Source organism: Podarcis pityusensis (genome assembly GCF_964106645.2).
Source record: "Podarcis pityusensis genome assembly, chromosome: 9".
NCBI lineage: Eukaryota > Metazoa > Chordata > Lepidosauria > Squamata > Lacertidae > Podarcis > Podarcis pityusensis.
The window spans coordinates 4,344,918-4,364,004 of record NC_138034.1 but is presented as its reverse complement, the minus strand read 5'-3'; the positions used below and the strand labels follow the sequence as shown (position 1 = coordinate 4,364,004).

The following is a 19,087-nucleotide window of genomic DNA, read 5'->3' as shown; positions in this document are numbered from 1 at the left end:
ATTATTGCAACTACAAGTGGCACATTAACAACTTGAATAACAAGACAACCTCAACCACATTCCCCATTATCCACACCTTCAACACCCCCATACTCCATACTAAGGAAAAACAACTCCAACCTTAATAACACAACCCACAATCAGGCTAAAATCTGATACCCAACCAGCACTATGGTGGCACCAGAGCGTACCAGCACCCACATCCCCACCCCAACACACCAACAATGTTGCTCATAACATTGGCAACATTGCTTATGAACCTTATACCTGACAGTGACGTTACAAAGTCACTTCACACTGTCTCGCTGATCACCCCCTATCGCAAACAACAGGGGGGATGGCCTGTCCTTGAACACGGCCTTCCACACCAGCTGAGACCTAGGACCAACTGGCTAAATGCCAGATGGCCCAAAATACCCCAAACAAACACCTATATGACTACATATAGGAAACTCTCTACAACTTACCCCCTACTCTTTAACCCAAATCTTACTCTAATCCCACTAGCCCCCCACCCACCACACCCTAGGTCAGCGCAACCCCACTGGTTCTTTAAACAACACGAAGAGAGAGACACAAAACTACTTGAATAACACAGAAAACCTCACAGTAAAAATACGCTAGGCATACCTCTTCGCATACTCGGGATGAACAATATTTCTCTCTCTTTCTGCACGCGTGCAGAGTAGCTTTCATATTCTGCAGGTCTAGTCACTAGGAAGTCTGGGGCTGTGTGTTCTATAAGGAATAGGTCATCACCCTCTTTTTCATGAACAAGATGCTCCTCTTCATCCTGCATTTCACATGCAAACATTAAAAAACAACAACTTTTCATCATAATCCCTGGACAAACGACATCATACTTCACAGGTCTGCATATGCAAATGTTTTATTCAGCCACCGCATTGCTGGTATATTAAAAACTTCCCACTCATTATTTGAATTATGTAGGGATGATCGCTGGGTCTGGAGGGAGGACACTCCCCACCCGCAGGCAGCGGTGTAAAGGTCACAGCCCGAAATGCATATTTTTTGCATATTTGTGTCAATAAAAGGAGGCTCCACAGGGCTGGCCGGCAGCCTGAATGCAGCTCACCTGTGCGCAGCTCACCTGCATTATCAACTCCTGCCTCATGTCCATCACTTCAGAATTACACTCAAGCATCTTCAGCACAAAGGCTATGCTTGCACAAATCACGCCTGTACTCAGGAAACTACTAAGTTAGAATATTGGTCTCACTAGGTCAGCATCGCAGTGCACTTTCTTGCAGGGCATCGCCAGAGTTTCAGACAAAAGTCTGGGCTGGTGGACATTATGTGCTTAAATGTCAGGTGTCCCATTAAGCTCAATATGCAAGGACAAGTCAAATAGTCATATAGATAGGATTCTGCTGCCCTTCAGCTGCTGGCTGCACACTTCCAAGTTTCATATACCATACAAAACAAATAACGTAACACTAAAACCTTGCCCAAACAGGTAGAATCATAGAATCATAGAATCATAGAGTTGGAAGAGACCACAAGGGCCATCGAGTCCAACCCCCTGCCAAGCAGGAAACACCATCAGAGCACTCCTGACATATGGTTGTCAAGCCTCTGCTTAAAGACCTCCAAAGAAGGAGACTCCACCACACTCCTTGGCAGCAAATTCCACTGTCAAACAGCTCTTACTGTCAGGAAGTTCTTCCTAATGTTTAGGTGGAATCTTCTTTCTTGTAGTTTGGATCCATTGCTCCGTGTCCACTTCTCTGGAGCAGCAGAAGACAACCTTTCTCCCTCCTCTATGTGACATCCTTTTATATATTTGAACATGGCTATCATATCACCCCTTAACCTCCTCTTCTCCAGGCTAAACATGCCCAGCTCCCTTAGCCGTTCCTCATAAGGCATCGTTTCCAGGCCTTTGACCATTTTGGTTGCCCTCCTCTGGACACGTTCCAGTTTGTCAGTGTCCTTCTTGAACTGTGGTGCCCAGAACTGGACACAGTACTCCAGGTGAGGTCTGACCAGAGCAGAATACAGTGGCACTATTACTTCCCTTGATCTAGAGGCTATACTCCTATTGATGCAGCCCAGAATTGCATTGGCTTTTTTAGCTGCCGCGTCACACTGTTGGCTCATGTCAAGTTTGTGGTCAACCAAGACTCCTAGATCCTTTTCACATGTACTGCTCTCAAGCCAGGTGTCCCCCATCTTGTATTTGTGCCTCTCATTTTTTTTGCCCAAGTGCAATACTTTACATTTCTCCCTGTTAAAATTCATCTTGTTTGTTTTGGCCCAGTTCTCTAATCTGTCAAGGTCGTTTTGAAGTGTGATCCTGTCCTCTGGGGTGTTAGCCACCCCTCCCAGTTTGGTGTCATCTGCAAATTTGATCAGGATGCCCTTGAGTCCATCATCCAAGTCGTTGATAAAGATGTTGAATAAGACCGGGCCCAAGACAGAACCCTGTGGCACCCCACTAGTCACTCTTCTCCAGGATGAAGAGGAACCATTGATGAGCACCCTTTGGGTTCGGTCAGTCAGCCAGTTACAAATCCACTGAGTGGTAGCATAATTGTAAGGGACACATTAGGGACACATTAATTAGGGACACATAATTTCATTAGTACCATTTCATTTTCTTCTTGTTCTTCTCGGGGGCTGAGTGCAGATTCCTGATTTTCCCTCTCCTTGCCATCTAGATTCAACACGCCCTTAGTCTTGTTTTGCATGTCATCCACAGCATTCTCTGGTTCAGGACCAAAATTGAAAGTGAAGAAATTATAGGCTTCTTCAGAAGAAGGATAACTAGTCTGGAACGAATGGAAAAAAGGTAATTATAGATCAGTTTCACAGTGCAATATTTCAATGAAAACAAAACAGTTAAAATTATTTTTTAATTTATATTTCTACACCACCATTCACAGGGCGGTTTACAATACAAAAACACAGATTGCTTCCCCCAGATTTTTTATTAAAAAAAACTTGTACACCCCAAACCAAAATATTTGAACTTGTGCATCATATACAGCCAACTCTCTTGTTGAAAAGTCACGTTTCGCAATCTTTTCATTAAACGCAGCAGCTAATATTTCGTAGTCTCTGCAAATATTTGCAGGCTCAGCAAGCCTTGGGATTATACTGTCAACCAAATGATATGTTTATTACTTTTTAATAAAGAACTGTTTTACTTTGTTCATTTATACTGAAGCAAACATACTGAATGTGCATACTTTTGGAGTTGAGAAGGGAGGCCTCTTTATGCAGAATAATTGGAGAGACTGCAGGCTGCTTTACAAACTACAGGGTTGATCTGGTCACCTGCCATGTGCTCCCCACCCCCTCCTCCTGCTGCTGCTGCTCCAGGAATGGGACCACTCCCCAAGAAATCACTCTCTGGGGAGAGGAAAGCAGCACATAGCAGATGGTACACATAAAGGACTGGCTGGCTCAGCCTGTGTATTTTAAATTGCAATTATACACCTCATGTTTTATTTCAAAATAAGATCGGCCCTTACCTGTGATTTTTGCTTGACTTTTTTGACAGAATCATGGAACTTTACTCTTGCTGACACCTTGCATTTATTCTCTTCTGTTGCACTCAGTTCACCTTCATCTACCTGCACATACACACACACTGTTAATGATCACTGTTAATTATGAGTGGTGGAATGTGGGGAAGTGTGTATTTTAGGTGTTGGCACATGTCGGCCATGCAACATGTGGAAAATGATGGGGGATCGAAATAAAATAAAATGTTTTTGTGCATGCATATATACATGCGCGCGCACACACACACACACACCCCACACACACACCCTGCATCTCTATCAGCAGAGGCCAGGCTGGCCAGTGTTAGAGACAGCAAATGTGTGTCAAGTTGTGCTCCAAGCTGAAGCCAGTTCACGGCATCACTACATGCAGTGTTACTACAATACATGCCTTCTGCGGCTCTGCAATGGGGCTTAAGGGCTGAGTGCCCAATTCCATTTGAGACCACTGCCCTAGAACATAATAGTTCTGGCAAGCTCTGGAGGGTGCATGATACAGAGAGCTAGTGTAGAGCAGCAGACAGAGTGTTAGACTTAGACTAGGGAGCCCTGGGTTCAAATTCCCACTCAGTTTTTGGGCATGTGATAATAATAATAATAATAATAATAATAATTTTTATTTATACCCCGCCCTCCCCAGCCAAGGCCGGGCTCAGAGCGGCTTACAAGCAATAATAAAAACAAGTTAAATGATTACAACTTAAAAACAAAATTAAAAAATACAACATTAAAATACTGAAACATTAAAATATTAAAATGTAGCCTTATCGCAGAAGGAGAAGGAAAAGAAAAAAGAAAGAGAGGGAGGGAGGGAAAGATAAGGCAGTTCCTTGGTGCTGCAGGCTGACTCTGGACTTGTTCCCTTCACCCACTTACTGCTGCTGGGATGCAGCCGCTGGAAGCAGCGGTTAATGCCTGCTCAACTGAAATGGAAGCATCACCAACACAAGCAAGGGTTTTCAACGCTGCAGAGTCAGGTCTCGGTCCTTTTCCATTGGGGATGACAGGAATAGTCAAACCTCCTATCTCTTTTTAAAAAACAGCCGGTTGATAAAACACACACTTGTCCAGCCGCAAAATTAAAAACAAAACAATGCCTACTCAGCTACAAAGCTTACTGGGTGATCTTAGGGCAGGCATCATCTCTCAGCCTGACCCGTCTCACAGACTTGTCAGAGGGGTAAAAAGGGAACACGTGATGTCAGGGAACTGCCATCGGAAGGAAGGGAAGTGAAAGGGCTCACACAGGTTGGGAGAGACTCAGCAGCTGAAGAGGGAACCAGTAGGGGGAGAGGAGCTGAGCTGAGGGAAAGGGAGCTGGAGGGATGGCTCAGAGACACTTCCAGCGAAAACAGTGGGGAGGTTTCAGGACCTCCTGTAGGGACACCCACTCCTCGCCGGAAACTGTCACGCAGAGAGTCCAGAAGACGTGTTTCCGTTAAGGAGCTTTTATGTTGGAAGCGATTCCGAAAGCAACCACTGTCGGAATCTGCCAGCGACTGACGGAGCCATGTTTAAGGGGCTCCGTTACAGACAGAGGTTTGCAAACTTGACCAAACTCTGAGGGACTAGGATTTTACACACAAGCAGCTCATCGTCCCATCACAGCATTCCGACAGTCTTCGTGAGCAGCTTGTGCAGGAGAAGGCATCATGAGCAACCCAGCCGGAACCGGAGAAGCAGGAGCTGGAGCGGGTCCAAGCCTGGAAGAAAGGTACCGGGTGTTGGAGGTCCAGCTAGCGCTGCAGACGGCGAGGCTTGAGGAGAGGAGGGCTCAGGATGCAGACAAAAAGGGGAAAGACACCCAGCTCGTCAGAAAGGTACCAGGATTGGTGCAGAAGTTTGGGGGGGAGCCCAAAGACTATCATGGCTTTCGGACAGAGATGCAATATGCCCTCAATCTGCAGTTTGATGAATTCCCTGACGAGGAATCACGAGTGGCTTTCGTGATTGGGCATCTTGAAAAGGGGGCGAGAGACTGGGTTAGACCCCTGATGGCAGCGAATAGTGACGTCCTAAAGGACACGATGAAGTTCTTTCGCGCCATGGATCTGATGTTTTCCAGCGATATTGAACAGGGAGTGGTCCGCAGACAGTTAATGGCTTGCAAACAGGGGAGCCGATCTGTCCGTGAGTACTGGACTGAGTTCACCATGTTGATCCATAAATTGGGGTGGGATCTATCGGCGGAACCCATTCAAATGCTCTTTGAAGAAGGGCTTTCTTCGGCTGTGAAAGACGAACTTTCCCGGGCGCCCAGGGCGGAGTCTATGGACCAGCTGACCAAATCAGCGCTGACCATAGGAGCGCGCCAGGAGGCGAGAGCATTGGAGAGGCGGGAAGGGAAGGGGGAACGTTGGAAGGAGTTCCGCATTCCAGACATTCCAGAGCCAACTTTCCTGCCGGCAGAGCCGATGGAAATCGGAACAGCGCGCGCGCGCGCAGTTTCAAAGCCCAGTGAGGGGGGAAAGAAGGAGGGAAAAGGTGCCCGGAAATGCTATCTCTGCCAACAGCCAGGTCACTTTGCCAGAGTCTGCCCCCAGAGGAAGGAATGGCAAGGGATGGTAGGAGCTGTGGAGGGAAGAGAGGAAGAAATACCGAAGCAAGTAAAAGCCAACGCCTGGCTGCCACCGTCGGGGCACAGCAGCCAGGCCAAAGAGCAGTGAAAGTGCCCACGCCAGAACCTCCTAAACCCGCCCTAGTGATAGAAGTGGCGCTAGAGCTGCCAAACGGACACCCTCTAAAGATAAAGGCGCTGTTGGACTCAGGCAGCTCCTGCAATTTCATGAGCAAAGAGTTTGCAGCTGAACACCAGATACAGACGATCCCTTTAAGCAACCCCCTGCAGGTGACCACGATCGATGGCAGGGAGCTGTTGGGAGGAGAAGTCAGCTTGCAGACCGTCCCAATGATAATGAAGGTGGCAAGGCACACCGAACTGATAGCGTTTAATGTGGCCACCTTGGGAGGAGCTCCCATTATATTGGGGATGAGCTGGCTAGCGTTACATGATCCGCTGGTGGGCTGGCATCAGAGAGTGGTTTCTTTTGGTTCAGCACATTGCTTAGAACACTGCAAAGAGGGAAAGGGTTTGGCAGGGGCCCAAGCCACCCTAGCAGGGACTGAAGTAACGGAGAACGTGAAGGTACCACGACAATACGCAGATCTCCGCGACGTCTTCAGCGAAAGGGAAGCTGACCAACTACCCCCGCATAGACCCTTTGACTGTCAAATCAATTTACTCCCTGGGGCACAGCTCCCTGTAGGCAAGCTGTACGCCATGTCAGACAGAGAGATGCAGGAGCTAAGAGAGTTCATTGACAAGAACCTGAAGAGAGGGTTCATCAGAGAGTCCAGGGCGGTGGGGGGCAGCCCAGTGTTTTTTGTGGATAAAAAAAACACGAACAAGCCGAGGCTTGTGTGTGACTTCAGGGCCTTAAATGCAGTGTCAGAACCAGTGGCTTTCCCTATGCCCAGGATTGACGACATTTTGACAAGGGTCAGGAAGGGAAAGATTTTTACTAAACTGGACCTAAGGGGGGCGTACAACCTGATACGAATAAGGAAGGGGGATGAATGGAAAACCACCATGTTCACCCCTTTGGGGGCATTTGAATATTTAGTTATGCCCTTCGGCCTACAAGGAGGCTCCGCGTGCTTTCAATCGTTTATGAACCATGTCCTGGGGCCTTTGCTTTACAAGAATTGTGTGGCCTTCTTAGACGACGTGTTGGTGTATTCTGAGAATGAGGAGCAGCATGTGAGAGACGTCAGAGAAGTGTTGAGCAGGCTGCAAGCCAACCAGCTGTGGGTGAAACTGGAGAAGTGTCAGTTTCATACCAAGGAGGTGGAATTCCTGGGGTATCGCCTGTCAGACAAGGGATTGGCCATGGATCCCGGCAAGGTCCAGGCGGTGCTGGAATGGAAAACACCCAAAACAAGGAAGGATGTGCAGAGGTTCCTAGGATTTGGGAACTTCTATCGTAAGTTCATCCGAAACTTTGCCCACCTGACGGCGCCCATTACGGACTGTCTCAGCAGTAAGAAGAAGTTCGTTTGGACTGAGGAGGCGGAGCGAGCATTTGAGGAACTAAAAAGGGCCTTCGCCTCGGAACAACAACTCCTGCATGTGGATTTACAAAAACCGATGAGAGTGGAAACTGACGCATCAGACAGAGCTATTGGGGCGGTGCTTCTGCAGCCAGGGAAGGAGGAGTCAGAGTGGAGACCGTGTGCCTTTTTTTCGCGAAAGCTGAACAAATCCGAGAGGAACTACACGGTGTATGACCGAGAACTACTAGCCATTCATGAGGCGTTCCGGAGATGGAGGCACCTGCTAATTGGCGCACAACATAAGGTGCAAGTGTGCACTGACCACAAGAACCTAGAGTATTGGAGGACGGCACGAGTGCTCAACCAACGGCAAGTGAGATGGGCCCAGGAGTTCTCCAAATTTAACTTTGAGATTTGTTACGTGCCAGGCCCAGAGAACATTAGGGCGGACGCTCTCTCACGCAAACCTGAATATTTGGAGGGGGAGGGAGCACCCGAAGAGAGACATGTCATTCCAGAGGACCGCTGGGTGTGTGGGGCGGCATTGGTGGGACAAAGAGAACTGGTAGAGGAAACAGAGAATGATGAATACGCCCAGAATAAGCTCAGAGGTCTTAGGGGTGAGGGAGAGGAACCAGGGGGTTTCGAGGAAAGAAATGGAGCTTTGTATTACAAAGGGGCACTGTATATCCCTGAAGGAGACTTAAGGGGGAGGGTACTCAAGCAGTTGCACGACAGCCCCACGGCGGGGCATTTTGGACAACACAAAACCATGTGGTTGGTCACCAGGGAATTTTGGTGGCCTAAGGTGAGGGAAGATGTACGGGAGTATGTAAGAGGGTGTGAGCAATGCCAGCGAGCCAAAGGGGAGAGGCGGGCACCGGCGGGGCTATTAGAACCCTTACCAACCCCAGAACGACCTTGGGAGGCAGTGTCGATAGATTTTATGACTGATCTGCCGAAGTCCAAGGGGAAAACAGCCATCATGGTGGTGGTAGACCTACTAACAAAGATGTGCCACTTTGTAGCCTGCTCGCATGCAGTCACGGCGGAAGAGACAGCGAAGTTATTTGTAGAACACATTTTTAGGTTGCACGGGGTGCCATTGAGGGTGGTCTCAGACCGAGGAAAACAATTTACTTCCAGGTTCTGGAGGAAGCTCATGAGCTTACTGCAGGTGGAGGTCAACTTTTCGACTGCCCGGCACCCTGAAACCAACGGGCAGGCGGAAAGAGCAAACGGGGTCCTCCAGCAATACCTGAGGTGTTATGTCAATGACAGAGAGAATGACTGGGTAGAAAAGTTGGCGCTGGCGGAATTTGCCTACAACAATGCCGAGAATGTGTCCACAGGGATGAGCCCCTTCTTGGCTAATTATGGGTGTCATCCCAGGGCTTTCCCAGGGGGAGAAGGGGAGAGATGGGGTGTCCCGGCAGCCGAGCATTTTGTAGAAGAAATGGAAGCAATCCATCGTCAGCTCCAACTCAACTTAGAAAGGGCGAAGGAAGAATACAAGAGGCAGGCAGACAAGAACCGAAGGGAAGGTGAAACCATAAGGGTGGGAGATAGGGTGTGGCTGTCAACCCAAGGGTTGCCGTTCAAAGGAGGTTGTAAGAAATTAAGACCCAGGAGATTGGGTCCCTTTGAGGTCATTCAACAGGTCAACCCAGTGGCTTTCAGGCTCCGGTTACCCAACCACATGAAACTGCACCCAGTATTTCACAGGTCGTTACTGTCACCGTATGAGGGGGGACGAGAAGGGATGGCCACTCGGGGACCGGTCATAGAAGAAAGGGAATGCAGCAGCCATGTGGCAGAAATCCTCGACGCCAGATGGAAGGGGGATCAGGTGGAGTATTTGGTAGCGTGGGAAGGAGAACCGGAGTCAGAAAACACTTGGGTAATGGCAGAAGATATCAATGACGAGGTATTGATAGAAACGTTCCATCAAAGGTTCCCAAGGAAACCTCAGCCTGTGGAGAGGTTCCGGAGGGAATACTTTGGGACCACCGATGAGGAGGAGGAGTTGGAAGGATTCTCGGAATCGGAAGGGGAAGGGGAGATGGACTCTGAGGAGGAGGAGTACTTCGAGACCAGGAACCGCAACAGGTGGAGAGAAGTGTTCGGGACATCGGAAGATGAAGGAAGTTCATTCCGGGGTTTTGCCTCCTCACCGCCCGTAGAGGAGGGGGCGAGAGGGGATGAAGGGGGCCCTGGAGGGGAGGTGGATGTCAGGGAACTGCCATCGGAAGGAAGGGAAGTGAAAGGGCTCACACAGGTTGGGAGAGACTCAGCAGCTGAAGAGGGAACCAGTAGGGGGAGAGGAGCTGAGCTGAGGGAAAGGGAGCTGGAGGGATGGCTCAGAGACACTTCCAGCGAAAACAGTGGGGAGGTTTCAGGACCTCCTGTAGGGACACCCACTCCTCGCCGGAAACTGTCACGCAGAGAGTCCAGAAGACGTGTTTCCGTTAAGGAGCTTTTATGTTGGAAGCGATTCCGAAAGCAACCACTGTCGGAATCTGCCAGCGACTGACGGAGCCATGTTTAAGGGGCTCCGTTACAGACAGAGGTTTGCAAACTTGACCAAACTCTGAGGGACTAGGATTTTACACACAAGCAGCTCATCGTCCCATCACACGTGACATCATGAAAACTGCCCTGAACGCCGTGGAGGAAGGGCATAACAACATGAAAGAACTACAATTAAGGGTGACACCTAGGGCACCTGTCTGGTGCAAAAGGTTATTTTGCTCAACCTCACATAGGCTGCAACTTTCATTTGATTCCCTAAAACTTAGTGATTCCTTCTCATTGTACAGGGTTACCGTGCGCAATTTCTGCTAAACAGGGAATGGTTTACAAAAAAATAAGAGTAAGAACTGGTATAAGTCATCAAAAAGGAATTAAATTAACCTTCCAAATGTCAGACAACCCATCTCTTTCTTGTGAAATATTTTGATGTAATGAGGGGAAAGAACACAGGGATTGACAATCTGCTCACCTCATTCTCCAAACTAGCTTGTTCTTTCCTCCCTCTGAGGCTTTTCAGGGACCGCAGATGAGGACCTGAGGCTTCTTGCAGAAGAGCACTTTCTGCTTTAGACTAAACAAAGGGAAGAATCTTAGCTTTCATTAGTTATGTGCTGCTTTCCGTTAACAGTCTACAACCAGGAAGTACAAAAAACAGCTTGGCAGCTTACACAAAGAGCTGCTATTAGGGCAGACGAAGAAGAAACTCCCAAATTCTACCCAGATGCTACTCCTGCATACACAATCTCCTGGCTTCAAAGTTGTAGCCCAACTCTTTCAATTTTCTGGTTTGCTAACATGAACACACTGTGTACAGATTGTGATATTATTTCATAGCAGTTTAAGTATCTTGGCAAATCTCAACTTAGAATACAAATATTTCCTCTAAGCAACAATCTATTATTAGAACAGGTGAAATTAGCTGTTTAAAATCAGTATCAAGAGTCCTTATCCTTATCAGAAAGCATGTGGTGTCAGCAAGCAGCACGTTAATAGGTATGTTAAGGAAAAAACCAGAAATGCTGTATATTACTGGGACCAGCAAGAGAATGGTGCAGTGTACCCCTCTAACCTAGGAGTGCTCTAGTCTAGGCCTCCAGTCAGCCTAGAGAAGGATTCTTCCAATGAGGTTCAGGTTTGGAGTGGGTACAGCAGTTATTATGCCTTGTTTTCACCCACACCTAGCTTTGGTTGGATCATAGCACCTCTTTCCTCCCACTCAGTCCCTGCACCCCATTCCACAGATACAGGAGTTCATGTCTTCAATGTGATTTACAATGGCATTCAACGTGGACTTGGGAGATCCTCTCCCCAGTTGAGAGGAACAACTCTACTATTTACTTGACTCTATGTCCTCAAATCAGGAAGCTCACAGGTCTTTGGTCAGGCCACTTGCAGGCCAAATTGCCAAGCGTTTGGAAACCACGGATAGCTCTGCGTGGCTGGGGAGTCTCCAAGTAGGCAGCCACTTCTTCCTTGTTTTAGGGAGGCCCTGTTCCATTTCCAGACTGATCAGCACTAAACCACCAGAGTTCATTTTAAAATTTTGACACACGTAGTCTCACCCGTGCAGCTTTCAGTTTCTCTCTCATTCGCTCTCTCATGGAAAACTCCGCAAAGCTTGTCCCTGAGGTGCCTGGAGCTGGAGGCAAGCCTGTACAGGAGAGAGCAATACCATAAATTTCAAAAGAATCCTCACACTGGAGATTAATCTGACCCTGCGTTAAGAGAACTTTTCAAAACATTTATAGCATTTGGAAATCTGAGTTAGAGAGGAATAAACTTTGAAAGAAGACGCTTAAGTTTAAGAAAAAACATGTTTTATTATTGAAATCTTATAGTTTAGCAATCAAGGCTCTCAGTAAGACTGTACATTAACCAATCTAGCTGGTAAGTTCTGCTCTATCAAAACAGAGAATACAAACAATAACTTAAGAACAACATCTATCCCATCTATCCCAGTAAACTAATTCCAAATCACACTACACTGGGATAGGGAATCTTTTTCAGTCCACAGGCTACATACCCTTTAGAAAACTTTCCTGGTGGGAGGTTTACATGCCAGTGGTGGCCTGGGCCAGAGGCAAAATTGGGTAGGAATGAAATTAACACGAACATTAACTTTGTACAACATAAGAGTGGGCCTTTTCTGCAGTGGCTCCCCATCTGTGGAATGCTCTCCCCAGAGAGGCTTGCCATCATTACATGTCTTTAGATGGCAGGTGAAAATATTCCTCTTTACCCAAGCCCTCAGCCATTAAAATAATCTATGGCTTGTTAAATGCCAGGGGGGACTGTTATTATGATTATGTTATTATTATGCTGTATAAAGGTAAAGGTACCCCTGCCCGTACGGGCCAGTCGTGTCCGACTCTAGGGTTGTGCGCTCATCTCACTTAAGAGGCCGGGAGCCAGCGCTGTCCGCAGACACTTCCGGGTCATGTGGCCAGCGTGACGAAGCTGCTCTGGCGAGCCAGCACCAGCGCAGCACACGGAAACGCCGTTTACCTTCCCGCTGTAAAGTGGTACCTATTTATCTACTTGCACTTAGGAGTGCTTTCGAACTGCTAGGTGGGCAGGAGCTGGGACCGAAAGACGGGAGCTCACCCCGCCGCGGGGATTCGAACCGCCGACCATGCGATCGGCAAGCCCTAGGCGCTGAGGTTTAACCCACAGCGCCACCTGCGTCCCCCATTATGCTGTATATTATGTTTTTATTATTATGGTGCATACATTATGATCTTAATGTTGTACTCTGGGATCTTTTGATAAATGCCTGCATGAAATGTATTCAAGGGCAGTGGGATCCTCAGGCCATTTTGCAATAGGCAGTGGGTGGGAAAAGCAGACTTCTTACGAAATCCACTCTAACTTCTTTCCTCATGCTTTTGTGAAAGGATGTCTGCGTGCAACAATAATGTAAGGAATACAAATGAGGAGAGGCTGTTCAGGGACAGTTTTCTTTACAGCAATAGAGAAGAAGAAGAGTTTGGATTTGGTATCCCGCTTTATCACTACCCTAGGGAGTCTCCAAGCGGCTAACATTCTCCTTTCCCTTCCTCCCCCCCCCCAACAAACAAACACTCTGTGAGGTGCGTGGGGCTGAGAGACTTCAAAGAGGTGTGACTGGCCCAAGGTCACCCAGCAGCTGCATGTGGAGGAGCAGGGAAGCGAACCCGGTTCACCAGACTACTGCTCTTAACCACTACACCACACTGGTGTAACACTTGAAGCCAGGAAAGGAACAGGCCAACATTTCTCCTTTCATTAAAATAAAAATCAAGGACTACGATCAAGATTTGTATCTGACAGACTAAATACAGATACTGTTCCTTGTGTGTGAACTTGTGCAGACTCCTAAAACCCCCACGGCTCATAAAAATGTACTGAGACACAACCCCTGTGGCCATCTTAACAACAGCACTAGAAATAAAGAATGAACTCCACAATGTTTTCATCTTCCTGCATTTGTCATGGGAATAAATGTCAAATCTTTAACGTCTCCTAAAACACCTTTTCCTCATTATTCACAGCTGTTTTCTATTCACTATTAGTCTGCTTGATTAGGGGATTAAAATACTGCCAGTGCCTTGGAATTAAAATGGTAGTTCTGAATCCAAGAGACTGCAAAGATTAAACAAAAGGGAAATGAAAGATTTTTGCCAAGGGATTTTAGCCTTTGAAAAGGCTAAGAAAACTGTTGAACAATACTCAAAGGGTAAAGAAAGTATCAGGTTGCAATTGTTAGTCATTCTATGGATGTAATTTTAAATACACATTGTCAGACGGGGAATGAGGATAACAAAATAAATATTACACTGAGTGGCTCCTAGGGACATTGAGTAAGTTCTGGACATGCCACAATTCCTCCTCACCACCCCTCTACCAAAAAAAAGAAAAAGAAAAGAAAAGTTTTGAGAATAATCTCAGCATTTCAAGACTGCTTAAAAAATGGGAGACAGCAGATCCCCAACCTTCAAGAACAATTATGATTAAGTTACAGCTATTCAGTGGGGGAAGGAACCAGAATCAGAGTAAAAGCACTCATGAGAAGGCAGAGATCAGAATGCAGAGAGATTTAGTGAGGACATGTTGCATACTGAATATACCGTATTTTTCACTCTATAGGACGCACTTTTTCCCTTCTAAAAAGTAAGGGAAAATGTGTGTGTGTCTTATGGAGCGAATGCAGGCTGCGCGGCTAAGCCCAAAGCCAGAACAGCAAGAGGCTATCCCAGAAGCCAGATTCCTCTTGCTGTTCTGGCTTCTGGGGTTCAAAATCTTTTTCTTCTTGTTTCCTCCCCCCCAAACTAGGTGCGTCTTATCGTCCGGTGCGTCCTATAGAGCGAAAAATACGGTATGTTTTAAAAGATCAAGTTACATAGTGCCATCTTAAAAGGAACCTTCTTCTAGCTATGCACGTGATCTACTTTCAGGTAGAAAGCAGGGATTCCTAATCTCATATATGTCATAGCATCTGTGAAAATGGCAAATTAGCATTCTTGCCTGCAGAGACACCAATGTGGGTTTCCTGAAAAATTCATTTTAGCAAGGAAAATACATACTTAATAGACAGGATCAGAACACATTTAGTCCAATTGTATTGTGATTCAGTGCTTATTTCTGCTCGGAGCACACTAGAGGGTGAGAATAATCTGGGTGGGAATATTTGTGGGTGGGGACATATGCACAAAACCTAGGTCCTTGTGGATCATGTGGTCCCTTTCAACCTGCTATATTCTACTGTCCATTCTTGACCTACTCCTAAAATCCTAAACTATTTCCATCCCTCTCCAAAGGAACTTCATCAAGGTCCAATTTCAGGCAAGCAGATCTAAGAAGGATTCAGGCAAGGGGCAGTTCAAGGGCCAGGTAAACAGAAGTCATGATCAGAACTCTCCCACTGGGGCTTCTAAACCAGAGCTCCAGAATTATATCCTGGGCCCAGCTGCTGCCTCTTAGAGCTTTCAGCAGAGAGCTCTTCACATGTTGAGGGACCTACTCCTGAGTAGCCCTTTACTCCACAAGCAGAGCTGCTTCTGACCAGAGCTGCCATCACTCCTGGGGCTAAGGGGTTGTTCTGCCCCTGCTTCAGAAGCTCAGCTCCCTTTCTGCAGGAAGGGTCCTTCTGAGGGTCATGGCTGCTCCTTGGCTTTTGTTCTGGGCTGTTCCTAAGTTTCTGGAGGGTCCAGATCATCCTGAGCCCGATCCTCAGAGCAGGAGTCATCTGACAGGAGTATGGGAACAATACACTTTCCCACTCCCCATTAGACCTTGAGCTGAAGGGAAGCAAGTTGCTTCTTTCTCGCCTTGCTGTCATTTGGTCCACTAAGGGCTTGCATCTACACTCTGCTCAGCGTGATGGAACCATGATGGAAGCAGCATGACAGAAGCACAAGAGCACAGCCCTTAAGCTTCCTGTTCTGCTTTCCCACCTCATTTTCTTCCCCACCTTGCTATGCAGCACCAACCCCTCTGTCCGTAGGTAGCTCAATTGAACTGCCACAATGGACAGCACAGGGACGTTGGCAAGGAATGATGGTTGTATTTATTCCAGTGACTTAACACTGGTAGTGCATGCAGGCTTTTGAATTATGCAGGGCTCTGCATAATGTTGAACAGCTCAAACCATCCAGTTATCAAAGATATACAAGAAGTAACTAACTTGGAATGAAGTTATATGGCTTTAGTAGAAATGTTATAAGGAATTAAGTATAAATAGATTAATAGAGTATTAAAGGGAAAAATAAGGTTAGAATGTGTTAAGATAATTAAAGGATAGAAAGCAGAGGAAGATGGAAAGGAATTGCTGAAAATATTAACAGAAGTGGAATACAAAAAGGGAGGTGTGAGGAGGTCATTGAAATAAGTGAATGAAAGATAAGATATTGAAACTGTTTGATGTGTTTTAAATTGTTTTTGTTTTGTTTTGTTAGTTTAATGTGTTAGTGTTATGTATTGTTTTTGTATTGTATTGTATTGTTTATTTTTTTGTAGTGTTTAAATTGTTGGAAAAGTAATAAATATTATTTTTTAAAAAAGAAGTAACTAACTTAAGGCAGCGTTTTATATTTAAAATAGATAAATTAATAGATAAATTAATAGAACTATGACACTATTAGGTAAATGGAATGTCCACTCTCGCTATAAATAACCTATGCTGGGGGGATAAAGAAGGATGAGCTGAGAATAACATGCCCTGTTTGTGAACTTCTCAGAGGCACTTGGGGGGAAACCACTGCTTCACCCAAAACACCGAGCTAACTTGGGCTTCAGTCTGATATGGCAGGTTATGTTCATTAACCTAGAATGAACATAAGCCACACTCAACTGAATTTTGGGGTATTTCATATGGAGGTGGGGAACAGTTAAATTATTTAGTTCCCTCTCCTACGGAATATATAAATATTTGAAAAGGTTCTGCAGAGTTCAGCTCAACAACCCAGTACTATAAACATGTGTCACACAATTACATTACAATTTAGGAAGCTCTCTTCCCTGTACTTTAGATAAGAATCATGCAATAGGAAGTAACTGCTACCAATTTCATCTTATGAAAAGGATTTTAGTCCTTGTGGCTGCATCAAAGAGAAAAGCTTGAAAGAGTGCAACTTTATTACTTACAAAAGTAGCAAAACAAAAGGCATGCACACAAAATACAGTCGTACCTTGTTTTGTGACCGGGATCCGTCCTGGAGCCCCGGCCGCTAGCTGAAAAGGACGCAGGGTAAAGTGCCGCGTCTGTGCATGCGCGCGGAGCGGTTTGCGCTTATGCACATGCGCAATTCAGCACTTCTGCACATGCGCGAGTGGCAAACCCGGAAGTAACCCGTTCTGGTACTTCTGGGTTTGCCATGGACGTTCTCCAGAATGGACGCTAGATGAGGCAGATGTTCGTGGATGTATTACTGTAGTCATTTTCATCTTCCTTTTTGAGATAGCTGATTTTTAGTCACAAAGCGTATGGTTAATTTCTGCTGAGCCAACAGAATTGATTCCCCTCTCGTACTGGCAGGCAAATGTGATCCGTGCTCAACAAGGCCCACGCCTGCAGATGAGTCAAAGGAAGGACAGGCCCCTCTCCACCCCTCAGTCCCAAATGATTGGAGCACTTACTGCGTGGTGACCGGTCACTGGTAGTTGCCATAGTGTGTCCCTCTCACTCAGCCGCCTATCTCTTAGGCACTTCTTGTCTTCTCTCTGCAGCTTACAAGTCAGATTGGGCAAGAAGAGAGGGAGGGAAGAAGGAGTGCGAGTGAGAAAGGGTTGGAGATCCCATTGCTAAGCAACAATGGGTGGCTTCTAGGTGACCCAGGTGGAAGATGGCTTTCCCAATGACGCAAGAAATAAATGTGTGTGTGGCTGCTTTTCACTAGTGTGCACACACATCCATGCACCGCTCATTCCAGGAGCATCTCGCTTGAACACTTTATTCTAGGTACGTGAACGAGCAGCAAGTGGCTGAGCTTGCCAGAGAGGGTTCTCAAGTTCCTTATCTAAATGACTTCAGCTTGCAAAACAAAGATTTGCAATGTTGTTAGAAACAAGTTTGGGGAAGGGGCTGGCTCAGGCTCATACCTCCTCTTTGTACATCTGAAACTGGAGACAGGTGAGCAGTCAAGGAGATGAAACACATTAACAGGTGATGGAAGGTAAATGTGGCATGGGATGCACCTGCAGCTAACGCAGTGGGGCAACAGCTGCTCACCGAGAAGGCACAATGCCAGTGCCGCCATAAAACCAGCTTGCTCCAAAGAAGCTTCTCAGCATAATCAGATGTGCTGACTACATTTCAACATAACAGCTATGGTTTATCATTACATAGGCAAGCACTGGGCTTTTCAGATGTTCTTCCATTCTCCTCCCCCTGTGATTAATCTTAACCCTAAACTGCAATTAATCATAAACCATGGTTTGAAGATGGCTGTTTCAACAAACCACAGTAACTACAGTTTAGGGCTCAGGCTGAGATATTTATGATAAACTGCAGCTAGTTGGCATAAACCAGTGAACAGATGGGGGGAGGTGTCTTTGAAATAATCCTTTGGAGCAACTTGACAGTATAACAGGGGCACAATGGGGTTCATCTCGAATTTCAGAAGAGTCACTGTGCACAAGAACCAACTCCGAGTTGATGGGCGTTGCCATTCAAATGGTGTGTGCGCACCGCGTCTTGTACCGATGGTGCCAGCTGGCGCCCGTGCGCCCAGGTTCGCAGGTTGGAACGGGAATGGCCGGGAACATCCTCGCCGCTTGCTGCTGGTGGGAGACGCCATTCGCGGGTCGGGGTTTTGCCCAGAAATGCCACAGGCCGCCGCCCGAGGAAGGCGTCCCAACGGAGAGGTGCACTCGGCTTCCTCTGCGCCCCCCTCTCCTTTTGGCACATACCTTTCGCCCCTCTTTCCCCCGCCAACCTGCGGCCGAAGCGTCCTTTCCGGCGGCCCCCGCGGGCCGCGCAAGACCGGAGGAAGCGCGCGCCCGACTCCGTGACGCGGCCCGCCGTTCCCCCGGAGACAGCGGGGCGGGCCGGAGACGCCTGCCCTCCTGCGGCGGCGGCGGCGGCGGCGGCGGCTGCGCGCTTCGGCTCTCCGGCGCCGAGCTCCTCCCCCCGCCGGCAGCCGCGCGCGAGGCGGGGTCTGGGGCGCCGCCTCTCGGTCCCAGGGCAGCGCGCCGCCCGGCGAGGGCTCTCCGTCGTCCAGAGACGCCCCCGGAACCTCCCGTCGCAGAGTTACTATGAAGGGGGGAAACGGACCCTCCGGGCGTGTAGGTAGCTGGGGTTTTCAGATATCTGACCCCTGGGATTGGGGCGGGAGCTGCCCTTTGAAATCATATGAAATCGGGGTGCAAACTTCAACAACAACAACAATAATAATATACCCCGCCCATCTGGCTGCGTTTCCCCAGCCACTCTGGGGGGCTCCCAACAGAATATTAAAAACCCCACAGTTGATCACAAGATGCAGCCCAGGCACGCC

At 47.5% G+C, this 19,087-nt stretch overlaps 1 protein-coding gene across 2 annotated transcripts in view; it reads right to left on the bottom strand.

Annotated features, from left to right (window-relative positions):
- Window positions 1–18,616, bottom strand: part of CC2D2A (coiled-coil and C2 domain containing 2A) — a 63,211-nt gene extending 44,595 nt beyond the window's left edge. The window contains exons 1-7 of one of the 2 annotated variants that reach the window (XM_081021492.1): window positions 18,501–18,616; window positions 17,229–17,318; window positions 11,678–11,766; window positions 10,585–10,686; window positions 3,498–3,599; window positions 2,610–2,792; window positions 631–793 (exon numbers count right to left, since the gene is read on the bottom strand). In XM_081021492.1, the coding sequence (XP_080877618.1) occupies window positions 631–793; window positions 2,610–2,792; window positions 3,498–3,599; window positions 10,585–10,686; window positions 11,678–11,766; window positions 17,229–17,259 (670 nt within the window). In that variant the 5' untranslated portion in view covers window positions 17,260–17,318; window positions 18,501–18,616. The remainder of the gene's footprint in view (window positions 1–630; window positions 794–2,609; window positions 2,793–3,497; window positions 3,600–10,584; window positions 10,687–11,677; window positions 11,767–17,228; window positions 17,319–18,500) is intronic. The other variant, XM_081021493.1, reaches the window with a different exon arrangement.
- Window positions 18,617–19,087: the final 471 nt, after the last annotated feature.